Source organism: Lithobates pipiens, unplaced genomic scaffold, assembly GCF_037356315.1.
Source record: "Lithobates pipiens isolate NorthernLeopardFrog02 unplaced genomic scaffold, aLitPip1_a1.2 Scaffold_10, whole genome shotgun sequence".
NCBI classification, from domain to species: domain Eukaryota; kingdom Metazoa; phylum Chordata; class Amphibia; order Anura; family Ranidae; genus Lithobates; species Lithobates pipiens.
The window spans coordinates 192,209,498-192,235,970 of NW_027507686.1; the positions used below are offsets into that span (position 1 = coordinate 192,209,498).

The 26,473-nt window shown below is 50.7% G+C and overlaps 2 protein-coding genes across 4 annotated transcripts in view; one reads left to right on the top strand and one right to left on the bottom strand.

Moving 5' to 3' along the window:
* The window catches only part of IGHMBP2 (immunoglobulin mu DNA binding protein 2), a 102,407-nt gene extending 94,884 nt beyond the window's left edge, over nucleotides 1-7,523 (bottom strand). For both annotated transcript variants that reach the window (XM_077460787.1, XM_077460786.1), the window contains exon 1: nucleotides 7,376-7,523. In XM_077460787.1, the coding sequence (XP_077316913.1) occupies nucleotides 7,376-7,446 (71 nt within the window). In that variant the 5' untranslated portion in view covers nucleotides 7,447-7,523. The remainder of the gene's footprint in view (nucleotides 1-7,375) is intronic.
* A 5-nt stretch (nucleotides 7,524-7,528) lies between these two features.
* Nucleotides 7,529-26,473, top strand: part of MRPL21 (mitochondrial ribosomal protein L21) — a 40,463-nt gene continuing 21,518 nt past the window's right edge. The window contains exons 1-2 of one of the 2 annotated variants that reach the window (XM_077460788.1): nucleotides 7,529-7,693; nucleotides 22,901-22,961. In XM_077460788.1, coding sequence (XP_077316914.1) covers nucleotides 7,621-7,693; nucleotides 22,901-22,961 — 134 coding nt within the window. In that variant the 5' untranslated portion in view covers nucleotides 7,529-7,620. Of the gene's footprint in view, nucleotides 7,694-22,878; nucleotides 22,962-26,473 lie in introns of both variants that reach the window. The other variant, XM_077460789.1, reaches the window with a different exon arrangement.

Below are 26,473 nucleotides of genomic sequence, written 5' to 3' on the forward strand. Positions count from 1 at the left end.
ATTTTCATTATCGATTAGTTGGTCTTCACCTTCCTCCCTGCCATTCTGTTAGAATCCTCTGTGTACAAGGCGGCGGCTTCCGTGCCTCTCCTCTCCTCAGCCCTGCCCGCTGCTGCCTCGAGGGAATGAGAGAAAGAGAGAGGCGGAAGCAGCCGTGATATATGGTAGCAGCGCTGCCGCTGTATACATTACTAGTAGTACATACATTGTGATAAGTGCCACTTGACTTGATCAGAAGTATTTCGGGTGGGGGGTGGTGGTTTCAGTGCCCCATCATTGATGTTCTGGGGGGTGGGTGGAATAGTGGAAATGCCCCATTGGTGTTGCTGGGGGGGGGGAATGCCCCATTGTGTTGCTGGGGGGAGGGGGAATGCCCCATTGGTGTTGCTGGGGGGGGGAGGGGGGAATGCCCCATTGGTGTTGCTGGGGGGGGAGGGGGGAATGCCCCATTGGTGTTGCTGGGGGGGGGAGGGGGGAATGCCCCATTGGTGTTGCTGGGGGGGGAGGGGGGAATGCCCCATTGGTGTTGCTGGGGGGGGAATGCCCCATTGGTGTTGCTGGGGGGGGGGGGGGGAAATGCCCCATTGGTGTTGCTGGGGGGGGGGGGGGGGGGGAATGCCCCATTGGTGTTGCTGGGGGGGGAATGGAATGCCCCATTGGTGTTGCTGGGGGGGGGGAATGCCCCATTGGTGTTGCTGGGGGGGAGGGGGGAATGCCCCATTGGTGTTGCTGGGGGGGAGGGGGGAATGCCCCATTGGTGTTGCTGGGGGGGAGGGGGGAATGCCCCATTGGTGTTGCTGAGGGGGGAATGCCCCATTGGTGTTGCTGGGGGGGAGGGGGGAATGCCCCATTGGTGTTGCTGGGGGGGGAGGGGGAGAATGCCCCATTCGTGTTGCTGGGGGGGAGGGGGAATGCCCCATTGGTGTTGCTGGGGGGGGAGAATGCCCCATTGGTGTTGCTGGGGGGGGGGGAGAATGCCCCATTGGTGTTGCTGGGGGGGGGAGAATGCCCCATTGGTGTAGCTGGGGGGGGAGAATGCCCCATTGGTGTTGCTGGGGGGGGGGAATGCCCCATTGGTGTTGCTGGGGGGGGAGGGGGATGCCCCATTGGTGTTGCTGGGGGGAGAGGGGGGAATGCCCCATTGGTGTTGCTGGGGGGGGGGAGAGGGGGGAATGCCCCATTGGTGTTGCTGGGGGGGAGAGGGGGGAATGCCCCATTGGTGTTGCTGGGGGGGGAATGCCCCATTGGTGTTGCTGGGGGGGGGGGGAATGCCCCATTGGTGTTGCTGGGGGGGGAGGGGGGAATGCCCCATTGGTGTTGCTGGGGGGGGGAATGCCCCATTGGTGTTGCTGGGGGGGGGGGAATGCCCCATTGGTGTTGCTGGGGGGGGGAGAATGCCCCATTGGTGTTGCTGGGGGGGGGGAGGGGGGAATGCCCCATTGGTGTTGCTGGGGGGGAGGGGGGAATGCCCCATTGGTGTTGCTGGGGGGGGAGGGGGGAATGCCCCATTGGTGTTGCTGGGGGGGAGGGGGGAATGCCCCATTGGTGTTGCTGGGGGGGAGAGGGGGGAATGCCCCATTGGTGTTGCTGGGGGGGGAGGGGGGAATGCCCCATTGGTGTTGCTGGGGGAGAGGGGGGGAATGCCCCATTGGTGTTGCTGGGGGGGAGAGGGGGGAATGCCCCATTGGTGTTGCTGGGGGGGGGGGGAGAGGGGGAATGCCCCATTGGTGTTGCTGGGGGGGGGGGGGGGAATGCCCCATTGGTGTTGCTGGGGGGGAATGCCCCATTGGTGTTGCTGGGGGGGGGGGGAATGCCCCATTGGTGTTGCTGGGGGGGAGGGGGAATGCCCCATTGGTGTTGCTGGGGGGGAGGGGGAATGCCCATTGGTGTTGCTGGGGGGGAGGGGGAATGCCCCATTGGTGTTGCTGGGGGGGAGGGGGAATGCCCCATTGGTGTTGCTGGGGGGAGGGGGAATGCCCCATTGGTGTTGCTGGGGGGGGGAGGGGGGAATGCCCCATTGGTGTTGCTGGGGGGGAGGGGGAATGCCCCATTGGTGTTGCTGGGGGGGAGGGGGGAATGCCCCATTGGTGTTGCTGGGGGGGGAGGGGGGAATGCCCCATTGGTGTTGCTGGGGGGGGAGGGGGGAATGCCCCATTGGTGTTGCTGGGGGGGAGGGGGGAATGCCCCATTGGTGTTGCTGGGGGGGAGGGGGGAATGCCCCATTGGTGTTGCTGGGGGGGGAGGGGGGAATGCCCCATTGGTGTTGCTGGGGGGGAGGGGGGAATGCCCCATTGGTGTTGCTGGGGGGGAGGGGGGAATGCCCCATTGGTGTTGCTGGGGGGAGGGGGGAATGCCCCATTGGTGTTGCTGGGGGGGGGAGAATGCCCCATTGGTGTTGCTGGGGGGGGGGAGAATGCCCCATTGGTGTTGCTGGGGGGGGGGAGAATGCCCCATTGGTGTTGCTGGGGGGGGGGGGGGAGAGAATGCCCCATTGGTGTTGCTGGGGGGGGGGGGGGGAGAATGCCCCATTGGTGTTGCTGGGGGGGGGGGGGGGGAGAATGCCCCATTGGTGTTGCTGGGGGGGGGGGGGGAGAATGCCCCATTGGTGTTGCTGGGGGGGGGGGGAGAATGCCCCATTGGTGTTGCTGGGGGGGGGAGAATGCCCCATTGGTGTTGCTGGGGGGGGGGGGAGAATGCCCATTGGTGTTGCTGGGGGGGGGGGGGGAGAATGCCCCATTGGTGTTGCTGGGGGGGGGGGAGAATGCCCCATTGGTGTTGCTGGGGGGGGGGAATGCCCCATTGGTGTTGCTGGGGGGGGGGGGATGCCCCATTGGTGTTGCTGGGGGGGGGGGATGCCCCATTGGTGTTGCTGGGGGGGGGGGGGGGGGAGAATGCCCCATTGGTGTTGCTGGGGGGGGGAGAATGCCCCATTGGTGTTGCTGGGGGGGGGGGAGAATGCCCCATTGGTGTTGCTGGGGGGGGAGAATGCCCCATTGGTGTTGCTGGGGGGGGGGGGGAGAATGCCCCATTGGTGTTGCTGGGGGGGGGGGAGAATGCCCCATTGGTGTTGCTGGGGGGGGGGGGGGGAGAATGCCCCATTGGTGTTGCTGGGGGGGGGGGGAGAATGCCCCATTGGTGTTGCTGGGGGGGGGGGGGGAGAATGCCCCATTGGTGTTTGCTGGGGGGGGGGGGAGAATGCCCCATTGGTGTTGCTGGGGGGGGGGAGAATGCCCCATTGGTGTTGCTGGGGGGGGGGGGGGGAGAATGCCCCATTGGTGTTGCTGGGGGGGGGGGGGGGAGAATGCCCCATTGGTGTTGCTGGGGGGGGGGGGGAGAATGCCCCATTGGTGTTGCTGGGGGGGGGGGGAATGCTCCATTGGTGTTGCTGGGGGGGGGGGGATGCCCCATTGGTGTTGCTGGGGGGGGGGGGAATGCCCCATTGGTGTTGCTGGGGGGGGGGGGGGGAGAATGCCCCATTGGTGTTGCTGGGGGGGGGGAGGAATGCCCCATTGGTGTTGCTGGGGGGGGGGGAGAATGCCCCATTGGTGTTGCTGGGGGGGGGGAGAATGCCCCATTGGTGTTGCTGGGGGGGGGAGAATGCCCCATTGGTGTTGCTGGGGGGGGGGGGGAGAATGCCCAATTGGTGTTGCTGGGGGGGGGAGAATGCCCCATTGGTGTTGCTGGGGGGGGGGGGGGGGAGAATGCCCCATTGGTGTTGCTGGGGGGGGGGGGAGAATGCCCCATTGGTGTTGCTGGGGGGGGGGGAGAATGCCCCATTGGTGTTGCTGGGGGGGGGGGAGAATGCCCCAAAGGTGTTGCTGGGGGGGGGGGGGGAGAATGCCCCATTGGTGTTGCTGGGGGGGGGGGAGAATGCCCCATTGGTGTTGCTGGGGGCTGGGGGGGGGAGGAATGCCCCATTGGTGTTGCTGGAGGGGGGGGGTTGCCCCATTGGTGTTGCTGGAGGGGGGGTTGCCCCATTGGTGTTGCTGGGGGGAGAGGGGGGAATGCCCCATTGGTGTTGCTGGGGGGGGGAGAGGGGGGAATGCCCCATTGGTGTTGCTGGGGGGGGAGAGGGGGAATGCCCCATTGGTGTTGCTGGGGGGGAGGGGGGAATGCCCCATTGGTGTTGCTGGGGGGGAGGGGGGGAATGCCCCATTGGTGTTGCGGGGGAGAGGGGGGAATGCCCCATTGGTGTTGCTGGGGGGGAGAGGGGGAATGCCCCATTGGTGTTGCTGGGGGGGGGGGAGAGGGGGGAATGCCCCATTGGTGTTGCTGGAGGGGGAATGCCCCATTGGTGTTGCTGGAGGGGGGAATGCCCCATTGGTGTTGCTGGGGGGGGAGAGGGGGGAATGCCCCATTGGTGTTGCTGGGGGGGGGAGAGGGGGGAATGCCCCATTGGTGTTGCTGGGGGGGGAGAGGGGGGAATGCCCCATTGGTGTTGCTGGGGGGGGAGGGGGGAATGCCCCATTCGTGTTGCTGGGTGGGGGAATGCCCCATTGGTGTTGCTGGGTGGGGGGAGGGGGGAATGGGCCCCATTGGTGTTGCTGGGTGGGGGGAATGCCCCATTGGTGTTGCTGGGTGGGGGGAGGGGGGAGGGGGGAATGCCCCATTGGTGTTGCTGGGGGGAGAGGGGGGAATGCCCCATTGGTGTTGCTGGGGGGGAGAGGGGGGAATGCCCCATTGGTGTTGCTGGGGGGAGAGGGGGGAATGCCCCATTGGTGTTGCTGGGTGGGGGGAGGGGGGAATGCCCCATTGGTGTTGCTGGGTGGGGGGAATGCCCCATTGGTGTTGCTGGGTGGGGGAGGGGGGAGGGGGGAATGCCCCATTGGTGTTGCTGGGGGGAGAGGGGGGAATGCCCCATTGGTGTTGCTGGGGGGAGAGGGGGGAATGCCCCATTGGTGTTGCTGGGGGGGAGAGGGGGGAATGCCCCATTGGTGTTGCTGGGGGGGAGAGGGGGGAATGCCCCATTGGTGTTTCTGGGGGGGAGAGGGGGGAGTGCCCCATTGGTGTTGCTGGGGGGGAGAGGGGGGAGTGCCCCATTGGTGTTGCATGGGGGGGGGAGGGGGGAGTGCCCCATTGGTGTTGCATGGGGGGGGAGGGGAGTGCCCCATTGGTGTTGCATGGGGGGAGGGGAGTGCCCCATTGGTGTTGCATGGGGGGAGGGGAGTGCCCCATTGGTGTTGCATGGGGGGGGGAGGGGAGTGCCCCATTGGTGTTGCATGGGGGGGGGAGGGGAGTGCCCCATTGGTGTTGCATGGGGGGGGGAGGGGAGTGCCCCATTGGTGTTGCATGGGGGGGGGGGGGGGAGTGCCCCATTGGTGTTGCATGGGGGGGGGAGTGCCCCACTGGTGTTGCATGGGGGGGGGAGTGCCCCATTGGTGTTGCATGGGGGGGGGGAGTGCCCCATTGGTGTTGCATGGGGGGGGGGGGGGGGAGTGCCCCATTGGTGTTGCATGGGGGGGGGGGGGGGGGGGGAGTGCCCCATTGGTGTTGCATGGGGGGGGGAGTGCCCCATTGGTGTTGCAGGGGGGGGAGTGCCCATTGGTGTTGCATGGGGGGGGAGTGCCCCATTGGTGTTGCATGGGGGGGAGTTGCCCCATTGGTGTTGCATGGGGGGGGGAGTGCCCCATTGGTGTGCATGGGGGGGGAGTGCCCCATTGGTGTTGCATGGGGGGGAGTGCCCCATTGGTGTTGCATGGGGGGGGAGGGGAGTGCCCCATTGGTGTTGCATGGGGGGGGAGGGGAGTGCCCCATTGGTGTTGCATGGGGGGGGAGGGGAGTGCCCCATTGGTGTTGCATGGGGGGGAAGGGGAGTGCCCCATTGGTGTTGCATGGGGGGAAGGGGAGTGCCCCATTGGTGTTGCATGGGGGGGAAGGGGAGTGCCCCATTGGTGTTGCATGGGGGGGGGGGGGGGAGTGCCCCATTGGTGTTGCATGGGGGGGGGGGGAGTGCCCCATTGGTGTTGCATGGGGGGGGGGGGGGAGTGCCCCATTGGTGTTGCATGGGGGGGAAGGGGAGTGCCCCATTGGTGTTGCATGGGGGGGGGGGGAAGGGGAGTGCCCCATTGGTGTTGCATGGGGGGGGGAAGGGGAGTGCCCCATTGGTGTTGCATGGGGGGGAAGGGGAGTGCCCCATTGGTGTTGCATGGGGGGGAAGGGGAGTGCCCCATTGGTGTTGCATGGGGGGGGGGGGGAGGGGAGTGCCCCATTGGTGTTGCATGGGGGGGGGAAGGGGAGTGCCCCATTGGTGTTGCATGGGGGGAACTGGAGTGCCCCATTGGTGTTGCATGGGGGGAACTGGAGTGCCCCATTGGTGTTGCATGGGGAGTGCCCCATTGGTGTTGCATGGGGAGTGCCCCATTGGTGTTGCATGGGGAGTGCCCCATTGGTGTTGCATGGGGAGTGCCCCATTGGTGTTGCATGGGGAGTGCCCCATTGGTGTTGCATGGGGATGCCCCATTGGTGTTGCATGGGGAGTGCCCATTGGTGTTGCATGGGGAGTGCCCCATTGGTGTCCCTGGGAGGGGGGGGGATAGTGCCCCATTGGTGTCCTTTGGAGGGGGGGGGGGATAGTGCCCCATTGGTGTCCTTGGAGGGGGGGGATAGTGCCCCATTGGTGTCCCTTGGAGGGGGGGGGTAGTGCCCCATTGGTGTCCCTTGGAGGGGGGGATAGTGCCCCATTGGTGTCCCTTGGAGGGGGAGGGGGAGTCAAATAGTGCCCCATCATTGGTGTTCCCGGAAGGAATAGTGCCCCATAATTTTCATTATTAATTTAAATAAACAATAAAAAATGACATACTACTTTTTTTTATGATTTTATGATTTTACATTAATCAAAGCAATAAATCGGCCAACTAATTGATTATGAAAATAAACATAAGTTGCAGCCCTACCTTCGTTGATAAGGTGCACTGGAGCGCCATTAAAGTGCGCATGCACAGCTCAGTGTACACTCGTACAGAACGCTGCCAGTGGGATAATTCACGTCTCTTCTGCATTAGGGAGCCTGCACTCTGTTTTTTTTCCTTTTTACACTTTAGTTTTGATTTACAAATGAATGGCACCACAGTGCAACAGCCCCCATCTCTGTGTAATCCTGGAGAGGATTTCCCTCATTGGAAGAGATTTCATGTCACTTCGTGCTGCTTTTGCAGGGCAGGGAATGTGAGGAAATCTCCCCAATGTGACAAAAAAACACCTGGCAGGCCATTTCACCATTTACTTCTCTATCTGAAATGAAAACAAACAATGCTTTGGGAATTCGTTCTCTCTTAGTATTGAATACTGGGCTCAGTACATAGCTGCCCCCCTCCCCCCTGACGAGCAGTTCCATACTGGAGTATGGTGTGCACAGGAAAAGACATTCCTCTCATACCTGGCCTCTTCGATTTCAGCTTCCCTTTCCTCCTTCAGGAGCTCTAGATGGGTTTTAATAAACTCCTCCATGCCGGTCTCAGCACACTATTATCTCAGGGAGCTGTCAGCAGCTTCTCCAGTAAGACATGTTCCCTGACATTTCCTTTGTAAGCGGAACTTCCGGTCCGCGCCGTGTTTCCGGGGGTCGGTGTTTGCGGGTGCACGCTGTACGGAAGTAGTGCAGTGTACGGAAAGCGGTGTGGCATGGCTCTGGCAGGGTGCAGGCTGCTGGTGCGGAGTGTGCTGGGTGCACAGGGTGTCGGGGCTGCAGTAGCAGGTAAAGAGAAGGAGGAGGGGTGGGTGGTGACAGGACTTGTAGCTGGGTGACATTCACACAGTACATGGGGGTCATTGCACTATATCAGGGATTGTAGTAGAGGGTCACCTTCCATGGTCACACAATGCAGGCTCTTATTTCCTTCAATGGAGTGTGCATACTGATTGCCACCTAATAAAGAGAACCTGTCACCAGCCAAACAGCACGATTAATGTATTCCTTTATAATGTGACTTTTTCAGGAAGAGTCATTTCCCAGCACAGTCCACTTCCTCCTTGCACATCATAGCCCCTCCTCTTCTGGGAGTGTCTAAATATTGGCTGTGCTGGCCCAGCTCCTCCTCCCGCACTACATAACATTGTAATGGGAAGGAGTGAGGGTAACATTATAGATCATTATAGATATGCAATTAGCTGACCTCCAGCTGTTGCAGAACTACAAGTCCCATGAGGCATAGCAAGACTCTGACAGCCACAAGCATGACACCCAGAGGCAGAGGCATGATGGGACTTGTAGTTTTGCAACAACTGGAGGTCCACTAATTGCATATCCCTGTTATAGAATGTCACTTAGGTGAGAGCTCTGAGCGGGGTGGGGCCGCTGACATCACATCCAAAATGGCGGCACCCAGCAGCAGTCTCTCCAGGCACTTGATTAACTACACAAGGGAAGATTTTACTCTTGGAACTCAGATCCCATTCACACTTATGTGTTATGCTTGTGTGCATCAGCATAGGAAGCCCTTTCACTTGTTTGGGCTCCACTACATGCCCCAAAGTGGCTCCTGTACCTTTTTATTGGGCGGTGAGCTTTCTGTGTTGTTTGTACCGCGTGTCTTAGCGCAACCCAACGCATGCCCACTATCCGACTTTGGGTGCCAGTAAAGAATATTGGCACCACAATCCTGATGTGTATTTTGGCGTTTTCCTGAAATGCACAGGTGTGAATGTGGCCTACGAAGCGTCTTGTCATCCAATCATTTTCTACTTGACAACTCCCTAAACTCCTCCTACTAATAACACACACAGAGGGGATTTATCAAAACTGGAGCAGCTGTTCATGGCAGCCAATCAACTTCTAGCTTTCATTTTCAAAGCTTCAATGAACAAGCTGACTTTAGAATCTGGTCGCTTTGCACAGCTACTCCGACCTTGGCAAATTCCCTTAAAAGAATTGATACGTTCATCTCACATCTTGCCCAGGACAGCTTTTTTTTTTTTTTTAGTTTTTTTTGAGCTAAAATACAGCCCATTAATTGTAATGTGCCTATACACACAGGTACGTAAACAAGCAGCATGCATTCTTGAGTAAAAATAAATAGAAAAACTACATTTTTTTTTTTTTTTTTTGGTCAGTAAATTACACGTCATGCGTGCAAATGCCCATTAACATATTGTTTAGAATGAGAACGCATTTTCACAAAACTGCGCAAATGTATACACCTCGCAAATACATACAAAAAAAAGTCTCAACAAGTAGATGCTCAAACAGGAGTTTCATGTGCAAGAGGCCTTTGAAACATGTTACAGCCATATTCATGTTAAAAATTGCATCCCCCCCCCCGCGCCGTTTTTTTACAGTGAGCGGGAGATCTTCACCTCTACCCTCTGTTTGCTGTCAAAATAAAATAAAAATAAAAAACCGTGTGGGAGTAGATTTAGCATTGACGAATTTGTACAGCCGTGGCCAAAAGTTTTGAGAATGACAAAAATATAAATTTTCAGTCTGCTGCTTCAGTGTTTTTAGATCTTTTTGTCAGACGTTACTATGGAATACTGAAGTATAATTACAAGCATTTCATAAGTGTTAAATGCTTTTATTGAAAATGACATGAAGTTTATGGAAAGAGTCAATATTTGCAGTGTTGACCCTTCTTTTTCAAGACTATGGCATGCCGTCAATCACCTTTTGGTCCATATTCTGACTGATGGCAGCCCATTCATGCATACCGTATATACTCGAGTATAAGCCGAGATTTTCAGCCCCTTTTTTTAGGCTGAAAGTGCCCCCCTCGGCTTATACTCGCGTCACCGCCATCTGTCTACCCGATCAGCGTGTCGTGCAGACAGACGGCGGCCATTCCACTATTCAAAAGCCGCGCCTCCCTGTCTGTGATAGGCGGAACACTCAATTTCCCAGCAGTCAGTGGTCCGCCTATCACGGACATCCGCTCATCCTCATACTACGGACGAGGATGAGAGGATGTTCCGTGATAGGCGGAACACTGACTGCTGGGAAATTGAGTGTTCCGCCTATCACAGACGGAGGCGCGGCTTTTGAACAGTGGAATGGCCGCCGTCTGTCACAGACGAGAAGAGGTGCGGTGATCCTGGCATGTTTTTACATGCAGATCGCTGCAGAAGGACAAAGAGGCACAGGACACAGGGATGGACGGACACACAGGGATGGACGGACACACAGGGATGGACAGGCATGTCTCACCCTCGGCTTATACACGAGTCAATAAGTTTTCCCATTTTTTTTGTGGTAAATTAGGGGCCTTGGCTTATATTCGGATCGACCTATACTCGAGTATATACGGTAATCAATGCTTGGAGTTTGTAAGAATTTGTGTTTTTGTTTTTTTTTCCTTTTTTTTTTTTTGTTCATCTTCCTCTTGAGGATTGACCACAAGTTTTCATGGGGATTAAGGTCTGGGCAGTTCCCGGGGCCATGCACCAACATTTTCCACATTTTGTTCCCCAAGCCACGTAGTTATCACTTTTGCCTTATGGCAAGGCGCTCCATCATGTTGGAAAAGGAATTGTTCGTCACCAAACTGTTCTTGGATGTTTGGGAGAAGTTGCTCTCGGGGGGATGTTTTTGTACCATTCTTTATTCATGGCGATGTTCTTTGACAAAATTGTGAGTGAGTCCACTCCCTTGGCTGAGAAGCAACCCCACACATGAATGGTCTCAGGATGCTTTACTGTTGGCATGACAAAGGACTGATGGTAGCGCTCACCTTTTCTTCTCCGGACAAGGTTTTCTCCGGTTGCCCCAAACAATCGAAAAGGGGATTCATCAGAAAAAATCACTTTACCCCAGTCCTCAGCAGTCCAATCCTTGTACCTTTTGCAGAATATCAGTCTGGCCCTGATGTCTGGAGAGAAGTGGCTTCTTTGCTGCCCTATTTGACACAAGGCCATCATCCAAAAGTCTTCTTCTGTCACAATAGAGAATAAAAGATCATTCATTTACAGTGTTCTGTGAGTGTGGAAACTACAAGTTTGCGGCTGTCAGCTTGTAGTTCTCAGTGAACTATCTGTGCTCTGTTGAGCACTCTGGGTAGTTCATTGAGCTTCTTGTCATTGTGTAACTGCCTGCCCATATCAGAGGTATGGACAGACAGCTACAGGCAGGACTGTGACTACAACAACAATCTACGGATCCTGGGCGCAATGCTTTTCAGGACCCTAACAAAAAAAAAATGCATTTTATTTGCAAAAAAAAAATGTGCATTTTTTATTATTTATTATTATAATTTTTTTTTTTTTTTTTTGTAAAAGTGATTTTATTCTTTAGAGCATAATAAACTTTTAGCTATCACAAAACTGTGAACAGGCAGGCTCTTTATTGCAAAGGAGACATTATTATTTGCAAATCACATCAACCCAAATGTTATTCACAATAGAAAATAGAAAACATATCAAATGTTTAATATGAGAAAATGTAAAATTTTTGAGAGGAAAATATGGACATTTTTAAATTGATGGCAGCCACACATATCAAAAAGGTTGGAACCGGGCAACAAAAGGCTGGCAACGTGAGTGGTACTAGTGGACATAGAAAATGGCAACAACTAGTATTTTATTCTCTTTAGTGCCTCTGCTTTCAGAAAATATCATGCTTGTAATTTTTTAGCTTAAAAAAACAAAACAAAAAAACAGCTTTTAACATATATGTAAGAAATGTCAGAATTGGCCTGTGCAGAAAGTGGTTAAAGGGAAACGTCACTAACTGAATCTAAGGGAACACTACAAATGCAATTACAAACATGCAAAGTATCCTTTATTCGTTTACTTCACTTTTTCTTTTTTAACTTTACTTTTCAAGTAAGTTGATTGGTAGGTTGAGTGATTCAGAACTAAGATGATCAGGATTATGGATAACCTTTTTGTACATAGCACAAGGCAGAAAAGGTTTTTCTCATATCGTCTTCCAGGACAGCCTTTGAGATATAGGGCTCCTCCCTCCGGGACAGGAAACACGTCAAGCCAATTAAATAAAAGGTGTGGTCCTCCAGGCCCTCCTCAGTTTTTGTGTTTCCTGCCGGACGGGAAGGAGCACGTTTGGAACTGGTAAGGGGAGCTCCTTCTCAGGGGTTTTGCCTGGGGAGAGCACCTTGATGGACCTGACCCTTAGCACCCCTCGGTCCGTACGAAGGGAGGAGAGGGTAGCTTTCAGTCCCCGCTGCCATTTAAAACGTTCGGAGAGAACGGGACCCCGATGCGCGGCAATCTCCCCCTCGGAGCGCTAACCGCTAGTACCTGTCGGTCGGATGGCGGCGGGAGACGTTCGTTCCACCGACCGGCGTCCGGGTACTGTGAGCGGTGCGTTCGTAAGGAACGCACGGCGTCGGGGCGGAGACTTTGCGTTCTGGCGTACGGAAGTGGGAGAGATGCACTTCCGCCGGATTCGCGTCATCAGGGGGCGCCGCAGGACCTGTTCCAGTCCTTTGGGCGCGGCGGTGTGACTACAGGGTTGCCTGGAGCGGTGTGAAGGCTCAGAGAGACTGAGTGAGACACAGGAACCATGGAGAGTGCAGTTGTGCAGGTGGACTCTGGTTCAACAGGCTCCAGTACCTCTCAGGTAAGCTTGGTGAGGGCAGACCAGGACTTACACTGGGGGGTGGGGGGTCACTCTGACCTATAGTACCTTCCCGGGGTGGAGAACCTGCTGGTGAAGGGGGGCACTTCCTAGGCGGACCCTAGAAGCACAGTGGTGTGGTCAGGGGTGGTATTTTAATGGGACCCTGTTTTTCTTTGTTGGTAGGTTAAACAGGACAGAGCCCAGATACCTTTGCCCAGAAGGAAATGTGCCGTGTGTGGGCTAAGTTAGGCACCGGTTGGGGGAAGCCGCTTGCCCGGATTGTGTCAGTAGCCTGGTGAAAGAGGACTCGGTGGCAGCTTGTCACAATGTTTTAACATCCGTAAAGGATGAAATTGCATCCACTTTCCAGTCATTTAAAAGCATGATGGATAGGGTGCAGGGTCCCTCTGTCTCTTTACCCAGGGCTGTGAGTTTGCCTTCCTTATCCGAACCAAGTCAGGTGGATAGGGAGAGGTTACCCAGGTCATTAGCCTCCTCTAGGACAGAGTCTACTTCTGAATCTGAGGGGGAGGAAGAGGCCATTAGATCTGCCAGATACAAGCTGTCTTTGGATGAGGTGGGTGACCTCCTCAAGGCTATATATGACACTTTGGAGATCAACAGGTCCAGCTTTCAAAACACGACATGATGTATCAAGGGTCGATTGTAATGAAAGACAGGGTTTTCCCCGTCCATAGGTCGCTAGTGGAGGCGATTCTGCTGGAGTGGGAACAACCGGAAAAAAGGCAATTTTTTTCAAGTAGCCTTAAAAGGAGGTTCCCTTTTGAGTCGGATGCGGTGCATCCCTGGAACAAGGTTCCCAAATTAGATGCTCCCTTGGCTAAGATCTCTAAGAAGACAGATTTGGCCTTTGATGATATGGGTTCACTCAGGGATCCTACGGATAAGAGGGGAGATGTGCTGCTTAAGAGAGCCTGAGGATGCCTCTTCCAGCGGGCTTAAACCGGCCCTAGCAGCTACCTGTGTGGCCAGAAACTTGGAGTGTTGGCTTACACAGTTACAATCGCATATTTCTGCGGGTACTTCTAGGCAGCAGCTGTTGAAGTCCTTTCCGCTACTGTTCAAGGCTGTGGGCTTTTTAGCTGATGCCTCTGCAGAATCAGTCAAACTGGCTGCTAGATCTGCAGCACTAGTGAACGTTGCCAGAAGGGCCGTTTGGCTTAAAACCTGGTCAGGAGACACCGCTTCAAAATTGAAGTTATGTGGATTACCCTTTTCAGGGGATCATTTGTTCGGGCCCGGCCTGCAAGAGGCGTTAGAGCGCACGCAGGATAGGAAGAAAGCTTTCCCAGAAAGGAAAAAGAGACCAGAAGGGAAGCGCCTTTTTCGAAGCCCCAGGCAGCAGAACCGACAGGAACGGGAGGTTCGCCCCAAAAAGCATTGGCAAGGGAAGGGGCAAAGGAGGAATCTTATTCAGTCCTCCTCAACCCTCCCCTAAAACACAGTGACTCCTGCGTCCCAGTGGGAGGAAGACTGGGGAAGTTCCTCCCACACTGGGAAGCTTCAACCGAAAGTCCGTTCATTCGAGATATAATAAGGAACGGCTACAGGTTGGAGTTTGGTTCAGTTCCCCTCCCAAATTTTCAAGTAACAAGGTTACCAAGGGACCAAGAGAAAGCAGAGGCTTTGGCTCTTCTTCTGGGGGATCTGGTGGACCAAGAAGGAATGGCGCAGGTGCCTCAGGAGGAGCGAGGCTTGGGGGTTTACTCCCACGTATTTGTGGTAAAGTAAGCTTCGGGAAAGTTCAGGTTAATACTGAATCTCCGCCCCCTAAACAGATTCATAAAATACAAGCGGTTCCGGATGGGGTCAATCTTCTCGGTAACCAAGTTCCTGATTCAGGGCTGTCACATGGCCACAGTGGATCTCAGGGATGCATATTGGCATATCCCGATTCATCTGGAATCTCAGAGATTTCTCAGGTTGGCGGTGAGGTTGAACACGGGTGTGTTACACCTCCAGTCTCGAGCTCTCCCCTTCGGGCTTTCAGCCTCACCAAGAATCTTTACAAAGGTTCTGGCAGAGGCACTGGCCCCATTAAGGCTCAAGGCTATAACAGTGATCCCATATCTGGACGATCTACTGTTAATAGCCCAGTCGGCCCAACAGCTGCAGAGGGACATACAGGAGGACTTGGTTTTTCTGCGCTCACTGGGGTGGCTGATAAACCAGGAAAAATCCCAGCTGACCCCCTCACAGGAGGTCCTGTATTTAGGATACAGGATTTCTTCGATGGAAATGAGGGTATTCCTTCCGGAGGAGAAGATCTGCAAGCTAGAGCAGGCGGTAGCCCAGCTTCAATCTGGTCGGGAAGCCCAGATCAGGGAGGTTATGAGAGTCCTGGGGTTGATGACATCATGCTTTCCAGCGGTGGTCTGGGCAAGGCATCATCAGTGCCCTTTACAGAGACTCATGCTCCGTTATTGGGATGGCAGGCAGGAGAGCCTGGATCAGGTTATGCCCCTATCCTCGGCAGTCAGGAGGTCTCTTTGGTGGTGGCGGGCCCAGGTCAACCTAGACAGGGGTCTCCCCTGGTCCCCACAAGCTACGGTGGTGGTCACGACCAATGCCAGTACGCTGGGTTGGGGTGCCCACCTAGAAGGAAGCTTAGCCCAGGGTTCCTGGTCGAACCTAGAGACAGGTCGTTCCTCAAACCAGAAGGAACTTCTGGCAGTTTGGAAGGCTATAGAAACCTTCCAGTCCCAGTTACATGGCAGGGATCTGCAAGTTCGCTCAGACAATGTGGCAACAGTAGCCTACCTGGACAAGCAAGGGGGAACCAAAAGCCCGGCACTCCAGGTAATTGCGGACAGAAGCTTCTGCTGGGCAGAGAAGAACTTGTCCGCAATATCAGCCATTCACCTAAAGGGAACTCAGAATTTACTGGCCGACTTTCTCAGTCGCCAGAAGATGGGTCAGGACGAGTGGTCCCTCAACAAGGAAGTGTTCGAGGAGATTGTGTCATGCTGGGGAAGGCCAGAAATAGACCTATTTGCAACAGAAGGCAACAGGAAGGTGACGCACTTTTTTTCAGTTCACCCACAGGATCGGGCCAGGGGGATAGACGCCCTTGCCAATCCATGGCTGTTCGGCCTGTGTTATGCCTTTCCTCCCGTAAGGATGGTGGCGGAGGTCCTGCAGAAGTTCCGTTCGGAGACTACGGACCTCATTTTAGTAGCTCCTTTTTGGACAAGGAGACCCTGGTTTGCCAGCATAAAGAGATTGGCCGTCCATCCTCCGCTGTTTCTACCAGTCAGGGAGGATTTACTTTCCCAGGGGCCGATCCGGTGTCCTCAGATAGAGAGGCTCAAGCTTGCGGCCTGGTATCTGAGGAACAAATCTTAAGGTCACAGGGTTTCTCAGAGTGATTATGACCTTGTTAGAATGCCGTAAACCAGTTGCTAGGGCAATTTACGCCAAGGTAGGAAAGAGGTTTAATTCCTGGTTGCGAGAACAGGGAATTGCAAGCCTCGGGGTCCCGGCAGTCCTGGACTTTCTACAAGCAGGGGTAGAGCTGGGCCTATCTATCAGCACTCTAAAGGTACAGGTGGCGGCCTTAAGCGTTTTCCTTCAGTCCTCCCTTCAGCAGAATCCATTTGTCAGGAACTTCTTCAAGGCTCTGTCTAGATCCAGGCCTGTCAGAATGAAGACCTGTCCTACCTGGGATTTGGCCTTGGTTCTTAGGGCTTTGACCCAAGACCCATTTGAACCATTAGAGGGAGCATCACTTAAGTGGATGGTACTAAAGACTGTGTTTTTGATAGCGATCACGTCAGCTAGAAGGGTCAGTGATCGGCAGGCACTCTCGGTCAGAGAGCCATTTTTGTTAATCTTAGAGGACAGGGTAGTACTTAAGACTGACCCTAGTTTTCTTCCTAAAGTGGTGTCCACTCTTCATAGGACACAGGATATTATTTTGCCAACTTTTTTCTCAACCTCAGACGAGGACGAGGCGAGATCTTTAAGTTTGTTAGACGTCAGGAGAAGTCTATTAATTTTTCTAGAAGCCACTAGGGTCTTCAGGAAGTCAGACTCACTTTCTGTTAATTTCTCGGGCGCCCGCAAGGGCTGCAAGGCGTCCAAAGCGTCTATCGCCAGGTGGATACGGATGGCGATAGTTAAAGCCTATGAGTTAGAGGGGAAGCAGGCACCCTTAGTTAAGGCACACTCTACAAGGGCGGTTTCCACATCGTGGGCAGAGAGGGCTGGAGCCTCTCCGGAGGAGATCTGCAAAGCAGCAACGTGGTCCAGCTACTCAACGTTTGCAAGACATTACCGTCTGGATTTATGGTCTGATAAAGAACAGACTTTTGGACGTAAGGTCCTCCAGGCAGTGGTCCCGCCCTGACAAGGTGAGCTCCTTGCTTATCATCTCAAAGGCTGTCCTGGAAGACGATATGAGAAAACCGGAGTTAGACTTACCGGTAACTCTTTTTCTAGGAGTCTTCCAGGACAGCCTGGCTTCCCACCCAAAGTTGTTTAAATTGGACTAAGTGGTGAGGATGTGTATTAACGTGATTGTTAGTGTGTTATGTCTTTCAGAGCCTCCCGGCGGTTCTTGGAGTAAAACTGAGGAGGGCCTGGAGGACCACACCTTTTATTTAATTGGCTTGACGTGTTTCCTGTCCCGGAGGGAGGAGCCCTATATCTCAAAGGCTGTCCTGGAAGACTCCTAGAAAAAGTTACCGGTAAGTCTAACTCCGGTTTTTAGCTGTAATTTTGCTATGAAATTTTTAGGACTTGTGCCTTGAAATATATTCATGCTCCTTGTAATGTTCCACATTTTGTCATATTACAACCAAAAACGTCAATGTGTTTTATTGGGATTTTATGTGATAGACCAACACAAAGTGGCAAATAATTGTGAAGTGGATGGAAAATGTATTAATGGTTTTCAAAATAAATATGTGAAAATTGTGGCGTGCATTTGTATTCAGCCCCCCTGAGCCAATACTTTATAGAACCACCTTTCACTGAAATTACAGCTGTAAGTCTTTTTGGGTATGTCTCTTCCAGCTTTGCACATCTAGAGAGTGACATTTCTTTTTCATACATCATGGGACACAGTTGGGCTAATATTCATTACCTGCTGGGTTACTTCATCTCCAGGTGAATGGACACTGGTAGACCAAAGGTCCTTAGACAGGAAGTGATCCCCTAGATAACCCCTCCCATACAGGAAGTACTTCAGTTTTTTACAAGTGTCTGCAAGGTGGATGGCACGATTGTTTGAGCTCTCTGAGTTCCAGGTCTCTAGTCCCACAAATTGCTCTTAAATGAATCAAAGGATTGACCGATCAAATGCATTTGATACAAGCTTTATATGCTTAGATAAATGGTACAGAGCCTCGCAAAGAAGACTCAAGGTCCTGCAAGGTTTTGCCTGTAATGTGGCCTCCTGGTGCTGGACCCTGCAAAGTGGAATCTTGGACATTACAGCGCTAGGGCATTCCTGCAGGGTGCTGTACAGGTCCAAGAAGTGGACCCTAAACATGAAAAGCTTACCCAGTCCTTAAAGGTCCATAAGTGACAGGAAACCGCCGTGAAAATTGGGCCTTAGTTTCTAAGTTGCCCTGCACATGGATGGGTAAGTGAAACCCCTTTATTATTATTGTGGGGTGTCCCAGTGATTGTAACAATCAGTCAAGCTAGCTAGAGGCTGGACACCTGTGTGAGGTGACCATACAGGGGAGTTTGTGGGCTAGCTGTGGGTGTTTGCAAAGTGTGCCTTTTTTTTTGCTTGTGTCTGGCTGTTTTTTTTTACCTGCGATTTGCAGTAGAATGTCATTTTCAGTTTGTGGCTCTAGCCACAAAGGTCCTAGAACCAGTACTGGGTCTTTTAAAGGCCCAAGGGATCCTGGTGCTCTGGTATCTGGATGACCTCCAGCTCAGAGATCACTCACTACAGGCTCTAGAACAGAGCATAACATGAACAGTGTGGTATTTGGAAAGCTTAGGCTGGATCATAAATACCGAAAATTCAACCTTGAGAACAGCTCAAAGTCTAAAGTATTTAGGTCTGGTCCAAGCAAGAGTATTCTTGCCACCCGCAAGGATCTGTGCCCTGAAGGATCAGGTGCGTCAGATAAGGTGCACCAGACAACCCTCCATTTGGCTCTGTATTAGTCTTCTAGGGAGAATAGTATCCTTCAAGACAGTGCCCTATGCCCATTTCCAGTCCAAGCCTCCACAACAAGACATCTTGTTGGCTTGGAATAGGAGAGGATAAGCCCTGGATTATCCAATGTTCTTATCTCCTCGGGGACGATTAAGCCTTAATTAGTGGTTGCAAAATCGGAACCTGCGAAAGGAAAGATCCTTCCTCCCAGTAATTTGGAGAGTACTGACTACAGATGCCAGTCTCTCAGGCTGGAGAGCGACCCTAGAAGGGTTTACAGCTCAGGGGAAATGGTCAAGGACATAACAGATCCTGCCCATCAATGTCCTGGAATTACGGGCAGTACATCTAGCCCTACTGTCCTGGACAGCAGAGCTTTAGGGCTGCCCTAACAGGGTTCAGTCCAACAATACCACTGCAGTGGCCTATATAAACCACAAGGAGTCATTCAGCTCTGAAGGAGGTGAACCACATACTAGCCTCGGCTGAGGGACGTGCCGATTCTATCGGCAGTCCATATCCCAGGTGTAGAGAACTGGAAGGCAGATTATCTCAGCCGCCAGCAGATATGCCCAGGGGAATGGTCCCTACACCCAGAGGTGTTCCAGGAATTTTGCCAATGTTGAGGATGGCCAGAGGTTAACCTACTGGCATCCAAGTTCAACAACAAGCTACAGCAGTTTGTGTCCCAAACAAGAGATCCTCTGGCAATCAGAGAAGATGCTCTGGTAGTTCCATGGAGCCAGTACTTCCTGGTTTATGCTTTCCCTCCGATCCCTCTCCTTCCACATTTGTTGCGCAGGATTTGAAGAGAGGGAGTTCCAGTCATTCTAGTCACACCAGCCTGGCCCAGAAGGCCCTGGTTCCCGGAGATTGTGAGACTGACAATAGACGAGTCATGGACGCTTCCACGCCACCCTGATCTACTGCCTCAAAGTTTTATATTCCACCCCAATTTACAGTCTCTAAATATGATGGCATGGCTATTGAAGCCAGGGTGTTAAAGGACCGTGGCATCTCGGGACCAGTGGGGTCTACCCTAGTGAATGCTAAAAAAGCTGTTACTAGGAAGATCTATCATAAGGTCTGGAAGACTTATATTGCTGGGTGAGAAGCCAAAAAATGTCATCCTCAGAAATGCGTGATTGGGAGAATTCTCTCTTTTCTACAGTCAGCTGTGGAAATCAAATTGAGTACCATCAGAGGTCAAGTTTCGGCTCTATCAGTATTCTTCCAAATGCCTTTAGCCTCCCATTTACTGATCCAAACCTTTATGCAGGGGACAACTCGCTTGCTTCCCCCCCATTAGGTCACCTATGTGTCCTTGCGACTTGAACTTGGTGCTGTCTGTGTTACAGAAGCCATTTGAACCTATCAAGGAAATTCCATTAGACTTGCCGTTACGCAAGCTAGCCTTCCTGGTGGCCATCACTTAGAAGGGTGTCGGAGTTGGCGGCCCTTTAGTGCAGGGAATCATACTTGATCCTTCTGGACAGGGTTGTGTTACGACCTGTTCCATCCTTTTTGCAGCAAGTGGTATCAGCCATTCATTTAAATCGGGACGTTATTTTGCCGCCTTTTTTCTCTGCCTTGTTCGGCGGAAGAGAGACGACTGCATTTTTTGTACGTTGTCCGGGCAGTTTATTTGTCTAGATCTGCGGAGATCCGAGGATCTGACTCCTTTTTGGTTTTACCAAAAGGACCCAAGAAGGGCAGGCAGCATCCATTGGCGATTGGGCTTGCCAATTGGCCTATGGTCTGAAATATAAAGCTCCTCCCTTTTGGAGTGAGAGGTCATTCTACCAGGAACCTGCTGGGCTTTTCACCATGGGGTACCCGTGGCTCAGATTTGTAAGGCTGCTACCTGGTCTTCAGTGCATACGTTCACAACATTTTATCAAGTGGATGTTCGAGCAGCCGAAGATTCGGCTTTCGGCCGCAGTATACTGCGAGCTACCGTATAAGGCCTGATGGCTATTGTTTTGACATGGTGTCTCCCTCCCCTCAAGGCTATTGCTCTGGGATGTCTTAACAGGCAATGAATATCAGCCTAACTCTGTGTCCCATGAGGTATGATAAAGAAAATAGGATTTTTTTTCATCATACTTACCTATAAAATTATTTTCTTTGCGTACATCATGGGACATAGAAGTCCTTCCCCTCTTTTTGAGGATTCAGTGACTGCTACAAAACTGAAGTACTTCCGGTATGGGAGGGGTTATATAGGGGATCACTTCCTGTCTAAAGACCTTTGGTCTACCAGTGTCCATTCACCTGGAGATGAAGTATAACCCAGCAGGTAATGAATATTAGCCTAACCCTGTGTCCCATGATGTACGCAAAGAAAAGGATTTTACAGGTAAGTGTGATATTTTCTGCCCGTTCTTCTTTGCAAAATAGCTCAAGCTCTGTCAGATTTGATGGAGAGTGCCTATGAACAGCAATTAAGTTTTGCCACAGAGGTCTGGACTTTGACTGGGCCATTCTAACACACATGAATATGCTTTGATCTAAACCATTCCATTGTGTCAGAAACCTAGAATCAGACCAAGACAGAAGTACAGTTAAATCACACTTGTTTAATAATAAAAGTAAATAGATCAAACGTTGTCAAAACATAGCCAAAGTTCGGTAACCAGAACGAATAGTCAGACAAGCCAGAGAGTCAGGAAGCCAGAGATAGCGTAGTGGAACAGCAAGCAGGACCTGGAGCCAAGCAAGTCTTTAACAGGAACACAGGAGTCTCTGTTATGTTGACCAAGGCGAACGCAGAGATCATCTGGGCTGGATTGCTTAAGTGGGCAGGACTGATGAGCAGGATATCCTCAACAAGTGAGTCACTATGGAGAGATAGGAGCTGGCAATTAGACGACAGCTGAGCGGCCAGCTCAGAGGAAGGAAGGACTGAGCCCAGCCCTGAAACATTGTAGCTCTGGCTGTATGTTTGGTGTTGTCCTACTGGAAGGTTAACCTCCGCCCCAGTCTCAAGCCTTTTGCAGATTCAGTTTTTTTTCTAAAATTGCCCTGTATTTGGCTCCGACATTCTGCCTATCAACTCTGACCAGAAGCATCCCCACATTATGCTGGCACCCCCATGTTTCACAGTGGGGATGGTGTGTTTAGGGTGTTAATTTTCAGCCACACTTAGTGTTTTGCTTTCAGGCCAACAAGTTAGATTTTGGTCTAATCTGAACAGAGCACCTTCTTTCACACGTTTGCTGTGTCCCCCACATGGCTTTCTCGCAAACTGCATACGGTACTTCTTTATGGCTGTCTTCTTGCCACTCACCCATAAAGGCCAGATTTGTAGAGTGTACGACTAATAGTTGTCCTGTGGACAGATTCTCCCACCTGAGCTGTGGAGCTCTGCAGCTCCTCCAGAGTTACCATGGGTCTCTTAGCTGCTTCTCTAATTAATGTTCTCCTTGCTCGGCCTGTCAGTTTAGGTGGACGGCCATGTCTTGGTAGGTTTTCAGTTGTGCCATACTCCTTTTCATTTTCGGATGATGGATTAAACAGTGCTCTGTGAGATGTTCAAAGCTTGGGATATTATTTATAACCTAACCCTGCTTTAAACTTCTCCACAGCTTTATCCATGACCTGTCTGATGTTCCTTGGCCTGCATGATGCTGTTTGTTCACTAACGTTCTCTAACAAACCTCTGAAGGTTTCACAGAACAGCTGTATTTATACTGAGATTTAATTACACACAGGTGGACTATGTAACTATTAGGTGACTTTTGAAGGCAGTTGGTTCCACTAGATTTTAGTTAAGGGTATCAAAGTAAAGAGGACTGAATATAAATGCATGCCACCATTTATCATTTTCCTTCCATTCACAATTATGAGCCACTTTGTGTTGGTCTATCACATAAAAGTCCAATAAAATACATTTACGTTTTTTGTTGTAACCTGAAAAAACGTGGAAAATTTCAAGCGGTATGAATACCCTTTTAAGGCACTGTAAATATCCGCTTTAGAAGGCAATACTGTATTTTGCAGACATGATTTTAACCTCACTTTGCTGAAGATAATTGTTATGGCAAATAAAGATTGTTTTAGTTCAGTGAACTTTCTTTTTAGACACAACATTGTTTTAGGAATGGTGATGTAATAAGAGCAGTACTGTATATCTTATGGGTAGCATATGGTTCCATTTGCTTGAATGAATAATGAATTGGATTTTAATCGTTATATAAGCCAATTTCACATATCACTTTCTTGCTTGTTACAGATGTCTCCTTTTCTCATTTCAGTCACATTGCTCCGGCCATCTCTTAGATATATGTGCTCACAAAGCTCTTCTCTGCAGCCTAGGTAAATGTCACATCTTATTCCCGCAGGATTAAATTATTACATTTCATATAAGCATTGTTTGCTGCTGGGAAATGCTGTAATAGACCCGGCATGTACAGTAAGCTCTGTTCAGAATTAAAGCTGTAGCCTTGAAATGCATACAGATCATACAGCATGTCTCTTCCTTCTGTTTTTTTTTTTAAATTAAGGTGTAGGGCTGTGGCTATAAAATTATTTTGTTTCAGTGTTCTGGGAAATCTATTACTTAAAAGAGAAGTCTAGCCTGGACTCATTTGGCTGGGCTTCTCCTCTGGGTCACTGAAGACTGCTCTCTGCTGACATCACAGGAATCAGTCCAGGTGCCGCATCATCCTGACAAATTCTGGATCCGCCAGGTGCCTGGACTGATAGCCTGAGAGCCAGAGATGGCCTCTCCCCGCCCCTCCACAGCTCAGCGCTCCAGTGAGCAGGGTGGGGGGGCGGGGGCAGAGCGGAGAGCTGCTCATTGAGTAAGCAGCTCTCTGTTAGGGGAGCTGTGAGAACCGAGCCATCTGTTCTCGGGCAGGTGACAGATGCAGCATTGGAGTGATGCTGCATCCACCTAGGTAAGTGTGAGTCAGGGGGGGGGGGGATCCTACTTTTAAAGCTACAGTCACACGGGCAGCTGCCAACAAAAATCAGTGGATTCTTGCTGGCAGAGCTCCGAACAGTAGCAGCGCCATTCCAGGAGTAAGATCAAGTCGATCTGAGTTCTGTTCAGCCATTCATAGGAAGCTTTGTATTTTATGAACAAATACATGGCTACCTCTGATTGGCTGAAGTGGAGAGGTGGGTGGATGACATCACCATCTCCACCTCAGCCAATCAAAAGAAAGCTTGTATTGGGTCTTAGAATACAAAGCTTCCTATGAATGGCTGAACAGAGCTCAGTTCGACTCAATTTTGATCTGTGTAATGGGACAGCATGGCCCTGTCCCGCTGACAGAATGCAGCAATGCATCCACTTCAAGACCCCCTAACGCAGTGGTCATCAACCCTGTCCTCGGGGCCCACTAACAGGCCATGTTTTATGTATTACCTTGTGGAGATGCAGACTACAATACTGCAGTCGCTGAGCAGAAAATTATATCACCTGTAATGTATTTCAGTTATCTTGCAAACCTGGTCTGTTAGTGGGCCCTGAGGACAGGGTTGATGACCACTGACCTAACGTACATTTACGTTACGGGTTTGAAGTGGTTTAGCAGGAGCTGAAGCTATGAGCCATAACAACAGTATTTTCTTTTTCAGCCAGCGATTCTCTTTCACATAAAACCCATTTGAGCCACTGGTTTGCTTTTAGAAGCGCCAGGAGTCGTTCTCTCCTCCCTTTCTGTCATTCGCCGGTGTTTCTTGGGGAGCCAGGGAAATAATTTATTATAATTACCGCTAGGTGCAAAGGTGAGGGGAGAGCAGATCGTCTCTGATCACTTCTATGATCTAGGAGGTCTAGGGCAAATGTAAACTATTTTTTTTTTCTTTTTGAAAGCATCAAAACTGACAGTGTTAAAATATATATATATATATATATAATATATACTTTACATTGTAGCAAAGTGTAATTTCTTCAATGTTGTCACATGAATAGATATAGTAAAATTTTTACAAAAATGTGAGGGTTGTATTGACTTTATGAGATACTGTAGATTTGTCCAAAGTCTTCTTAACCACTTCAGTCCCGGAAGATTTGACTACCCAATGACCAGGCAATTTTTTTATGTCGCTTTAACTGACAATTGTGCGGTCGTGCAACCCTGTACCCAAACAAAATTGACATCCTTTTTTGCCCACAAATAGAGCTCTTTTGGTGGTATTTGATCACCTCTGCGATTTTTATTTTTTGCACTATAAACAAAAGAGCAACAATTCAAAAAAAATATATACCTTATACTTTTTTGCTATAATAAATATCCCACATTTTCTTTTTAAAAAAAAATTTTTTTTCCTCGGTTTAGGCCAAAATGTATTCTTCTACATATTTTTGGTAAAAAAAAAAATCCAATAAGCGTATATTGATTGGTTTGAGCAAAAGTTATAGCGTCTACAAAATAGGGGATAGATTTATGGCATATGTCAATACAATCAATAGTTATTTCACTATGCCACATTGGATATCTGTGACATGGTCTTTGATGCGTTGCCAACATTTTTGGCTGGTCTGGTTTGTTCCTCCCATGGGACAGCAGACATACTAACCCAACAGCAAGTTATGTCTACTTACCTCATCTTAGTACTTCCCAGATTAATTTGGGGTGAGAGCTTTGTTTGGTTGCTTACTGTGCACTTATACCCCATTCCTGACTTGCCCATCTTTCAGCCATCTCACACTTTGAATGACATTTGCAAGGTTATGCAACGCTGTACACATATGTCATTTTTATCATTTTTGTTCACACACATGGAGCTTTCTTTTGGTGGTATTTAATCACCACTGGGTTTTTTATTTTTTGCTAAACAAACAAAAACCTGAAAAAAAATAAGTTTTACATATTTTGCAAACAGGTAATTTTTTTCCTTCACCGATGAGAACTGATGAGGTGGCACTGATGGGCGTTGATAGGCTGCACTGATGGGCACTGAAAGGCAGAACTGATAAGTGTCACTGAGGATGGGCATCACTGGTGAGCACTGAATGATCAATGTCCCTCTAACAAAAGCTGGTTAACGGCTTTCATTGGCTGGCAGCTGATCACATGGTAAAGGGCCCGCTGTGATTGGCCCTTTACTACGATCTGTGATCAGCTGAGTCACGCAAACATGGGAGGAAGTTTGAAGTTCATGTAGCCATCCTTTGGTTATAGTGCAGGCGCCAAGTGGTAAACTAATTTTGGTATTGATATTTGGTGGTCGCTAATGGTATAATTAAAATCCCACTACATTTTGCTCCTTCACTATAAATCCATGGGACATGGTCATCAAGGGAGTCCAGACTTCCCATAGACATTCTCCAACTGTATGTTTTCTCCTATTGTGTCTCCTAAATTTAAGAGCTTTTCATGGGAAAGATAAAGTTATGCTAAAGTGATGTTGGCGGTCTATTTTTAAAGAAAATTTCTAGTAAACATTTTTATTGAATTATACTTTTCTGTTTAAAACCGCAGTTCTTAATCTTAGGACACCCAACCAAGAACAGATAAAGAGATTTTTGTTCCCATTGGAAAATGTCTATTTGAAGACCTGCTATGTTATACATGTTCTGGGGGACATTACAGAACAAATTTAGTATTAAAAACTATCACTAGCTTACCTTTTCTTCAGGGGTAATGTTTCATTCAAGTCATTCAAGTATGTTGGTTCATAGGTGTGGGAAGCCCAATGCTGGAATTTTGCTATATGTGCTATAATGAAGTGAGCAAGCCACTGTCACTGCCTGCTAGTGAGTTTGTTCAACTTAAAGAAATGCCTTTTTTTTTTTTTTCTACATTAAAGGTCGTTAAAAGCCCATTCAAAAGAAAACAGACTGCTTAACGCAATGCACCTCAATGAATGAAATT